Below are 10,941 nucleotides of genomic sequence, written 5' to 3' on the forward strand. Positions count from 1 at the left end.
GATGCCCACAAATTGTTTGACACCTCTCATAGAGGACTACAATGTCATCATCTTTGATTAATCCCCTTTATAATTTTGAAATATCTCTCTTTATCTCTAGTACTGCTGCTTACTTTTTCTGATATTAATATAATAATACAAGGTGTTTTTGTCAATTATTTCATGGTATATCATTTTTGTCCTTTTATATTCAATTTTTTGACATCTTAACATTTAAAGTTCACCTCTTGTAACTTGCATATATTCGGGCTTTCTAAAATCCAATCTGACAATCTTAGTGTTTTACTTGGCAATATTTGGTTTATTTATAGTTAATTGCTCACATAATCTGATTTAGAGTATATTTACCACCTATTGATACATTTTCTATTTGAGTCTTTTTTTACATTCCTTTTTTTCTTCATTCTTGCCTCCTTTTAGATTAATCAACATTTTAATTTTGTATATTTCCCTCTAATAACTTGAGTTATACTGTCTTCTCAGTTATATCTTCTTCTTTTAGTAATTACCTTAGAAAGTATAGCAGCAATCTCTGACTTATCACCGTTTAATAGAAATTATTTGTACCACTTCTCTGATGCTGCTAGAACCTTTAAACTCCATTCATCCGTTTCTCAGCTTTTGCATTATTTCTGTCAAGCACTTTAGCTTTACATATAAACTCTATAAAATATTACAGTTATTGTAAATATGCACTTATATTTACCATGTTTCTGTCTGGGATCATTTTCCTTTTTCCTGAATAATTGTCTTTGCTTTTTTTCTTTCAGTGTTGGTCTGCTGGTGAGGAATTCTTTCAGTCTTTGTTTATCTGAAACACTCTTTATGTCACCCACATTGTTGAAGAATATTTTCTTTGGATATATAATTCTATGTTGGTAGTTCTGTGTGTTTATTTTTACTTTAGCACTTAAAAAGTGTCACAACATTGGCTTCTGACTTGTGTTGTTTCTTTTGAGAAGTCTGCCTTCATTTCAATATTGTTCCCTGGAATGTAGTGTCTTTTATTCTTCTGGCTGCTTAAAGATTTTCTCTGCATCTTTGGTTTTTAACACCTTGACTATGATGTGCCTAGGTGTGGATTTCTTTTTGTTTATCCTGCTTATCCTGTTCACTAACGTTCTTGATTCTGTGGGTTTATGTCTTTCCTTAGTTTTGTAAACTTTTTGGATGTTGTCTGAATGTTGCTTCTACCCCATTCTTTCTCTTCTCCCATTACATGTATGTTATATATTGACTGTGTCCTACATCTCTTATTCTCTGTATTGTTTTTTTTCCAATTCATTTTTGTGCTTCAGTTTTAGTATTTTTGTTAATTTAGTTTCAAGTTATATAATCCTGTTCTTTTGCATCCATCATCCTGTTAAACCCATGCATTGAATTCTTAGTTTTTCCCTTCTAGGATATCCAATTGATTCTTATTTTAATTAGTTAAAATTCTCTATAGAATTTCTTGACTTTTTTCATATCTTTTCCTCTATTTCTTTTAAAATGTTAATCACAGCTAATTTTAAACTAATTTCCTGATGATTTCAATATCCAGATCATCTGTCTCTCTGCATCTCTTTTTTAATATTTTCTCTTGAGGTAATATGCCATATCACCTTAACTCTTTGCATATCTAGTGTTTTTTATTTTATTATTTATAATACACTCTATTATTTTAGAACAGTTCTAGGTTCACAGTAATATTGAGTAGAGGAGGTAAGGAGATTTCCCATATGCACTCTACACCCAGTCTTGCATAGCCTCTCCTATTATCAACATCCCCCACCAGAGTGGTGTATTTATTACAATTGATGAGCCTATATGAACATATCATCATCATCCAAAGTCCATAGTTTACATTAGGGTTCATTCTTGGTGTAGTATATTCTATGGACAAATCTCTAATACGGTAAGTTCCCTACATATGAGCAAGTTCAATTCCGAGAGCATGTTCATAAGACCAATTTGTTCATAAGTCTTAGATACCCAACTAAAACAGTTGGCTATATTGTACAGTAATGTAATAGGTTTATAATACTTTTCATACAAATAACATATAAAAAACTAACAAACACAAAAAATAAAGAAAACATTTAAAATCTTACAGAACAGTACATTGAAAAGTACAGTAGTACTGTACAACAGCTAGCATCCAGGGGCTGGCATCGAGTGAACCGTCAAGAAGAGGCCGCATGGGTGGCCTCTCACCAGGACGATGGGCGCTGGCAATGCCCGCACCCCCCAAGACAACTGATCCCCCTGTGGCTCACATGCCCAGGGCCCGGCCCTGCCCTATGGCGGGCACAGGACAGTCCCACAGCAGGGCGCACGCCACCGAGCCGGGGACGTGGAGTCCCGAGGAACAACGGGGTGGCCCAGCAGAACACAAGCCCTGGGGTCCTCCCGCAGACCTCCTGCAGCCCCGGTCAAGGTCTTCCTTCTGAAGGTCGCAGGTGGGCTCCCAGGTCCTGGGGTGGGCGCTGGCTGTGACCTCGTCCATCCCGTCCTTCCCGCCGGCTCCTGGGACTGGGCTCGGGGTCTCCACACCGCGCAGGGGTTGGGGGAACTGCTCAGAGGAGAACACATGCACATTTCCACAACAACAGGCAGCGCTGGGCCTGAATCTATGCCCAGAAAGCACACGTTGAGCTCACGACACTGGCCCACAGAGACCAGAGCCTTGGCTGACAAGTGGCGCACCTCAGGGCTCTGTGGGGGGACGATGGCTAGGGTGTGTGTGTTGGTGGGAGGGGAGCGGGGGCTGGGGGGTTCCTTGACACCTGGGTCCCTCTGGGGCCTACAGGGACACATTTGGGCTTGCCAGTACAGGGAGCAACCTGCCCCAGGGGATGATGAATAGGGGACCCTCTCAGGAGGGAGGCCCAGGCACCTTGAGTGGCCCCTAATATGGGGCCAGTAGGCTGCCAGGCCTGGCCTCCCCCTGCCTCCAAGCCTGGGGGCCCCGGGACCTGCTGAGCCTACTGGCCCGAGGTGGACACCGGGGGGCTCATCTCTGCAGCCCCGTCCTCATTTCCCGGCTCTTTTGGGGTGGGTTTGAGCCCCTCTTCGGGGGTCTCCTCAGCCTCCTGGCCGCCTGCCTGGGCGAGGCCCTCTGGCTCCCAGCCAGGACCTCCTGGGGCCACCGGGGAAGCACTGCCCATCCGGCCAGGCATGGGGACTCCGGGGGCATCTGAGGGTCCTGCCTGACCTAGGCCCGCAGGGGCGGCAGCACTTCCATCTTCCTGAGTGGCCGCGGACGCCTTGCTGGTCTCCCCAGGGCCAGGGGCTGCCCTGGCGGCACCATGGTCTTCAGGGGCTGCCCTGGTGGCACCATGGTCTTCAGGGGCCGCCTCGCCAGCCTTGGCAGTGCCGGCAACTGCCGCACTGGCCTCCTCACGTGCCGGGTGGTCCTCGGCGCTCCCTTCCTTGGAACGGGCGGCCTGGGCGGTGGTATCTTCACCGGCCGGGGAGGCCTTGGTGCCATGTGCAGTGGTGCCTGCGGTGATGGCCTCATGGGCCGGGGCGGCCTGGGCGGCTGCTGCCAGGACTGCAACGTCCACACGGGCCTCTTCCTGCCCTGGGAAGTGCTCCCTGCTAGCCGGGTCGGCGTCCCAGGCCTCGGTCTTCTGGATGAGCCGCAGCATCCCCGCAAAGCCGGGAGGCCTCCTCATCAGCCGCCTCCTCCTCAGCGTGTCCCGGAGCGTGTCGTTCAGCCGGGCCCGCGTCAGCACCTGCCGGGCGCGCGCCTGGTCCGCCATGGCCGGGTGGATGGCCCCCTTCTCCAGGGCCGACTGCAGCAGGCCTTCCAGGCGCATCACGTACGCAGAGAGAGTCTCCTGGGGCCGCTGGGCACAGGTCACGAACTTCAGCCGAGCACTCCCCCGGGGGTCCTTGTTCCCAAACACCTGCACCAGCGCGGCCAGGCAGTCCTGGGCAGCCAGCTCGGGATCTTCCGCCAGGAGGCCGCGCAGGAGGTCCAGCGCGGGGCCGCGCAAGCTCTCCACCAGCCTCCTCCTCCTCTCCCTCTCAGACACGTGGCGCCACAGGTGCAGCGTGTGGCTGGCCTGCTCCAGCCAGCTCTCAGAGGACCCTTCCCCGTGGCCCGGCTCTTCCAGCCCAGAGAAGGTTCCCAGCTCCTGGTAGCCCATGCTGTCCAGCACGGGCTGCGAGGCCTGCCTCCACTGCTGGGTCCCGGGCCCTGCCTCACCCATGGCACCTGCCGCTGTCACAACTGCTTCCTCAGGCGCAGCCGTTGCCTCGCCCGTGGGTCCTGCCATACTCAGAAGTCCTGCCACGCCTGCAACATTTCTGTAACCTGCAGCTCCTTCCTCATCTGACTCAGCTCCTGCTTCACCTTCAGCTCCTGCTTGACCCTCAGCTCCTGCTTCACCCTCAGCTCCTTCCGGACCTGCAGCTCCTTCCTCACCTTCAGCTCCCTCCTCACCTGAAGCTCCTGCCTCACGTGCAGCTCCCTCCTCACCTGCAGCTCCTTCCTCATCTGACTCAGCTCCTGCTTGACCCTCAGCTCCTGCTTGACCCTCAGCTCCTTCCGGACCTGCAGCTCCTTCCTCACCTTCAGCTCCCTCCTCACCTTCAGCTCCCTCCTCACCTGCAGCTCCCTCCTCACCTGCAGCTCCTTCCTCATCTGACACTCCTGCTTCACCTTCAGCTCCTGCTTGACCCTCAGATCTTTCCCCACCTGCAGCTCCTGCCTCACCTGAGGCTCCCTCCTCACCTGCAGCTCCTTCCGCACCTGCATCTCCTGCCTCACCTGCATCTCCTGCCTCACCTGCAGCTCCCTCCTCACCTGCAGCTCCTTCCTCACCTGCATCTCCTGCCTCACCTTCAGCTCCCTCCTCACCTGCAGCTCCCTCCTCACCTGCACCTCCCTCACCTTCAGCTCCCTCCTCACCTTCAGCTCCCTCCTCACCTGCAGCTCCCTTCTCACCTGCACCTCCCTCCTCACCTTCATCTCCCTCCTCACCTGCAGCTCCCTTCTCACCTGCACCTCCCTCCTCACCTGCAGCTCCCTCCTCACCTGCAGCTCCCTCTTCACCTTCAGCTCCCTCCTCACCTGCAGCTCCCTTCTCACCTGCACCTCCCTCCTCACCTTCAGCTCCCTCCTCACCTGAAGCTCCTGCATCACCTTCAGCTCCCTCCTCACCTGCAGCTCCCTCCTCACCTTCAGCTCCCTCCTCACCTAAGGCTTCCTCCTCACCTGTGTCTCCCTCCATACCTGCGACTCCCGCCTCCCCTGCAGCTTCCTCCTCCCCTGCAGTTCCTGAGTGACCTGCAGTTCCTGCCTCACCCGCCCTGCCAACCACTGCTTGTCCCTGGGGCTGCGCAGGGCAACTGGGTCTATCCTGTGAATCAGCATCAGGGGCCTGGGGCAGGCAGACCACAGTCCAGGGCCCTCCCTTGCCTGGTATTTGGCGGGGGAGCAAGCTTCGATTTAAACACTCAGCAAACTCGACCAGGGCAACACTCGACCCCAGCTCCTTTCTGTAGACCTTGCCCAGCACTCGGTACCTGCCCAGGGAACGCAGGGCAGCCTGCACAGCCTCCTGGAATTCCTGGTCTTTGCAGTCATCTGGGATTCCCAGGATGAGCAGAGATCGCTGAGCGTTCACGCCCATCGACCTGCACCAGTCCCGCAATACCGCCAGAGCCATCGCCATCTTCGAGGACCTGAGGGTGGGGGGAAGCGATCAAACAGGTGTGCACAGGCTGTTGAAGTGTGGGAATCGGCCTGTGGGTGCAAAGAGGAGAGAATCATGTTTGTGCCACACAGCCCACCCTAGTGCCCCTCACAGCAGCAGCCTGGAGCACCTCCCTGCCCTGTTTGGTTTGTTTGACTTTAGGAAACTTTTTTTATAAATTACATTTATTTACAAGATAGAAGGCTAGGGACTTCCCTGGTGGCGCAGTGGTTAAGAATCCACCTGCCAGTGCAGGGGACACAGGTTTGATCCCTGGTCCGGGAAGATCCCACAAGCCGCGGAGCAACTAACCCCACGCGCCCCAACCACTGACCCAGCGCTCTAGAGCCCACGAGCCACAACTACTGAGTCCACGTGACACAACTACTGAAGCCCACATGCCTGGAGCCCGTGCTCTGCAACAAGAGAAGCCACCGTAATGAGAGGCCTGCGCACCGCAACGAAGAGTAGCCCCCGCTCGCTGCACCTAGAGAAAGCCCGCGCGCAGCAACAAAGACCCAACGCAGCCCAAAGTAAAAATAAAATTTAAAAATAATAACAAAAGAGCACTTGTTGCGTACGACTCAAGAAACAATAATAAAATAAAATAAAATAATTTTTTTAAAAAAGACAGATAGAAGGCTCATCACCTTTTCTACATTTCTGGCCTCAGTTTTAGGAAGCTGCCTTTTTCCCAAGGAATTTTTCAAGTCTTCCAATTTGTTAGCATAAACATTTCCATAATATCCCATAATATTCCCCTATATCCTCTTTGTTAATGTACATCTGATCCGTAACGTTGGCCCTCTTTCATTCCTCATATTGGGGATCAGCGTTCTTTCTATGTTTCCGTGATTCATCGTTGTAGGACTTTCTCGGTTTCCTTGCTCTTTTGAAAGAAGCGCATGGCTTCGTTCACCGTGTCCATAATTTGCTTTCTATCACTGATTTCCTCTCTTAGCTCTCTTATTACTTCATTTTATGTTTCCTTTGCTCTTCTTATTCTAGCATCTCTCAATGGACTGTTAGCTCACTGATTTTATGTCCTGACTCTTTTCTAACAGAAGCATTTAGAGGAATACAGTTTCCTCCTGTTGCTTTTTGCTGCCTCCAACTAATTTTGGGAAGTCGTGTTTTTTTAGTATTCACTTGGAAATATTTTCTAAGTCCCTCTGTGATATTTTTCTTTGATCCATGGGTTTCCCAATATTTGAAGATATATTATCATTAGTACCATCAAATAAAATTCCCCCGTGATGAGAAAACTTATCATGTAAACTTGCAATACTGCTAAATTTATGGAGACTGTTTTACAACTCTGGTATGGCGTGTCCGGGTGAATGTGCAAAGCACCCTCGTAAAGAATCTGTGTACTCTGTGTGGAGGCCAGGGCCTTGCCCTGCCCACCCACCTCTGCAATTCCTGTGCCACCCGGACAGAGGCGACCTGAAGCTCTCGATGCCTCATGCAGTGGGCCAGAGCCCCTCCCTGGACCCCCACAAATCCATCTGCCATGGCCAACAGCCTCCACCAGATCACAGCAGCCCCAGCGCCTCCCCCCTCAGCATCACTTATTCCCCCCGTGGCCAGGCGGCTCCTCCCCGACCCCTTGCACTACATCTCCTCCATACACCCTCCCCCACCCACCAGCTGGTGGCGCTCCGCTCTGGGCCCTGGAAGCTGGGCGCCCCGCCATGCGTAGAGGTCAGACTGCCTCTCTCACCTCCCCACACCAGGGAGTCCTCCCCCGAGCACACTCAGCGCCAGGGGCTCTCGCTTCTCGTACCCCAGATGCAGAGCCCACCCGTCTTGCCCCCGCCCACCCGGGAGCCGGAGCCCCCTAACTGCCACGAGCGTCCTCCCCCCCCACCCCACGCCCCGCCCCGGCGGGAGCTCCCCTAACGCCTACCGCACCTGCGCCCGGGAGTCCTCCCCATCGACCCCCGCCTCAGCCTTCCTCCCGCCACACGCAGCAGCCATTAGCCCTCCCCTCCCGTCTCGGCCCCGGGGGTGGGGCCCGCCCGTCCCGTCCTCCCCACCCCCGTAGCCAGTCGTCCTCTCCTCTGGCCCCCAAAGCCGGCCCCACCCGACCAGCAGGAAGCCCTCCGCTCAGGCCCCCCCCACGCTTAGCCATTAGCCCCACCCTCTGCACCCCGACTCCAGAACGCCCCCCACCAGCCACCCCGGAAGCCAGCGGTCCTCCCCTCTGACCCGCTCACTGGGGGACCCTTCCCTCAGCCCCCCTTCAGTCCGCTACCCTCCACCGCCGCTCCCCCACTCCCAACCGAGCAGCCCGTAGCCCTCCCCCGACCTCCACTCCTTCCCAGGGCCCCCGGTACCTGCGGAGTCCAGCCCCCGGCAAAGCCCCCGCCTGTCTCCTGACTCGCTGTGACTCTGTGGATGGCTCCGGAGTCCCGCTCACGAGGGGCTGAAGAGCTCGTCTCAGCAGAGCGGCCAGGAACTGTGCCGCCGACTGTCCCAGGCACTCTGTGCGAACGCCACGTGGGCTTCTGGGTGCTCCCGGAAGCCCCAGGAAGATGAGGGAGAAAGTTCTAGACGTCTCTTTACAGAGAAAGTGGTTGGATCAGAAGAGCACGTGAGGTGATTCTTTGCTAATGTAGCAGCAGTAGCCATGCGCACTGAGGGCCTGAGGTCCCAAGGCTTGGCGCCTCCGGAAGCAAAAGACACGCCCATTGGCCTTCCACCAATAGGAAGGCCTCCCTGCAAGGCTGTGGAGTTGGGGGAGCGAACTTGGCGATGCAGAGCCCATGGGGGCACATTGGTCAATCTGTCTTTACAGGTGGGTGTCTACTGTGATTCATAATGTTATCAAGCTATTCTTTTTTCTTTCTCTTTTTAAATTTGATTTATTTTTTTATACAGCAGGTTCTTATTATCCATTTTGTACATATTAGTGTACATATGTCAATACCAATCTCCGAATTCATCACACCCCCCGCCCGCCCCCACCACTTTCCCCCCTTGGTGTCCATACGTTTGTGCTCTACATCTCTGTCTCTATTTCTGCCCTGCAAACCGGTTCATCTGTACCATTTATCTAGGTTCCACATATTTGCATTAATATACGATATTTGTTTCTCTCTTTCTGACTTCCTTGACTCTGTATAATAGTCTCTAGATCTACCCACGTCTCTACAAATGACCGAAGTTCGTTTCTTTGTATGGCTGAGTAATAAAGTTATAGTAATAAAGCAATTCTTTATATGGGCTGATTTCTTGTCTAGTTGTATCAACTAGGCATCTTCTCACATGGCAGAAGACGAGGAGGCAGCTGTCTGGGGTCTGTTTTATAAGGGTGCTAATCTCATTCATGAGGGCTCCACCCTCATGGGCTAATCACTTCCCAAGGCCCCACCTCCAAATCCCATCCCTTTGGGGGTTAGAATTTAACAGGTGAATGAGGGAGAGATCTTTACAAATATTCAGTCCATAGCACTATCTGTCCATCTATTTTTGCTTCTATGTTCCCTATTTCCTGCCTGGGATAATCAATCCTTTACATTATATTTTAACTTCTCTACTGCCTTTTTAGGCAATTATCACTGTTTGCTGTTCTAGACATTATAATATATAGTAAGTCCCATACATATGAACGAGTTCCATTGTGACAGCCTGTTCATAAGTTCAGTTTGTTTGTAAGTCCAGCAAAGTTAGCCTAGGCACCCAACTAACACAATTGGTTATATAGTACTGCATTGTAATGGTTTACAATACTTTTCACACAGATGATATATAAAAAACAAACAAAAAATAGAGAAAACATTTTTAATCTTACAGTACAGTGCCTTGAAAAGTACAGTGGTGCAGTACAACAGCTGGCATCCAGGGGCTGGCCTTGAGGGAACAGGCAGGAAGAGTTACTGACTGGAGGAGAGAGAGGAGGTGGGAGATGGTAGAGCTGAAGGATCGTCAGCACTAGGAGTTGGAGAGCAAGCTGCAATGTCACTCACACCTGACGTTGTTGGAACGCATGTGCACATCTTTCAAAGTTCACAATTTGAAGGTTCGTATGTAGGGGACTTATTCTAACATGTATCCACCATTATAGTATTATACAGAATAGTTTCACTGCCCTAAACATTCTTTGTTCTCTGCCTATTCATCCCTCCCTCCCCACACCCCCTGGCAACTACTGATCTTTTTACTGTCTTATAGTTTTGCCTTTTCCACATTGTCATATATTTAGAATAATACTGTGTGTAGCCTTTTCAGATTACCTTCTTTCACTTAATAATATACATTGCAGTTTCCTCCATGTCTTTTCCTGGCTCAATAGCTCTTTTGTCTTTAATGCTGAAGAATATTCCATCATCTGAATATACCACAGTTTATCTATCTATTCACCGACTGAGGGACATGTTGGTTGCTTCCAGGTTTTGCAAATTATGAATAAAGTGGTTATAAACATCTGTGTGTAAGTTTTTGTGTGCACACAAGTTTTCAGCTCCTTCAGGTAAATAACAAGAAGCATGTATGATAAGAGTATGTATAGTTTTGTAAGAAACCTCTAACTTGTCTTCCAAAGTGGTCATACCTTTTTGCATTCCCAACAGAAATGAATGAGAATTCCTGTGCTCTACATTCTCACCAGCATTTGGCGTTGTCAGTTTTCTGGATTTTGGCCATTCTGATAGGTATGTAGTCATTCTAGTAATTTTTTATTGCATGCCATGCATAACATACAAAAGAGCCATAGTATTTCTAGATGAGATATTCCAGAGAGACTTCAAACTTTCTCTGTTTAGGCAGATAAGGTAAGGGGATGCTTTTCTCAATCCAATTCAATATTGAGCTGAGTCAGGGCTTGATTGCAGTTTAAGTAAAACAGGCTACTGTGGTTTGCTCTTCTTCTCTAGGATGTAAAACATTGATGGGCTTCTGTCTTTTAATCCCTGAAAGACTATGGAAAATCGAGATCTGCCATTTACAGTTTGCAGTCTCCTGTAGCTTCAAATTCTAGCACATCTCTGTTTCCTAAGAACTGGGTGGTTGCTGGAGATTTCACTTTACCTTTTAGAAGCATTTGACCTAGCTCCCTGTATTCTTGTGCAGTACCAGAAGTCAGCAAATGTCTGGTAGGGGAAATCTGCTGAGCATTTGTCTCATCAACTTTTCAGTTTGTCAACCAGCCCTGTCAAACTGTTAAAACTTTGTTGGTTTTTCTTTCTCTCACTAGAGGCATTTTGCCTGGGTAAGTCTGGTCGGCAGTCTCTTATTAGAGTTGGTACATTTT

At 50.4% G+C, this 10,941-nt stretch overlaps 1 protein-coding gene across 1 annotated transcript; it reads right to left on the minus strand.

The window, feature by feature from the left end:
• Nucleotides 1–2,966: 2,966 nt before the first annotated feature.
• On the minus strand, nt 2,967–5,666 carry LOC132418526 (paraneoplastic antigen Ma6E-like). Its single transcript, XM_060002431.1, has 4 exons — nt 5,009–5,666; nt 4,760–4,867; nt 4,544–4,639; nt 2,967–4,414 (listed from the first exon to the last, which is right to left on the minus strand). The coding sequence occupies exons 1-4, from the start codon at nt 5,664–5,666 to the stop codon at nt 2,967–2,969; spliced, it is 2,310 nt and encodes a 769-aa protein (XP_059858414.1).
• Between the last annotated feature and the right edge of the window lie 5,275 nt (nt 5,667–10,941).

This window comes from Delphinus delphis, chromosome X (assembly GCF_949987515.2).
Source record: "Delphinus delphis chromosome X, mDelDel1.2, whole genome shotgun sequence".
In the NCBI taxonomy this organism is placed as follows: Eukaryota; Metazoa; Chordata; class Mammalia; order Artiodactyla; family Delphinidae; genus Delphinus; species Delphinus delphis.

What these genes read in the sequence shown, in the direction of transcription:
- LOC132418526 (XM_060002431.1), bottom strand. Translation starts at nt 5,666, where the DNA reads ATGGCGATGGCTCTGGCGGTATTGCGGGACTGGTGCAGGTCGATGGGC. An exon ending in AGGTGAGGAGGGAGCTGCAG is followed by an intron (nt 4,868 to 5,008) that starts GTGAGGAGGGAG and finishes AGGGAGGTGCAG; the next exon opens with GTGAGGAGGGAGCTGCAGGT. An exon ending in AGGTGAGGCAGGAGATGCAG is followed by an intron (nt 4,640 to 4,759) that starts GTGAGGCAGGAG and finishes GTGAAGCAGGAG; the next exon opens with TGTCAGATGAGGAAGGAGCT.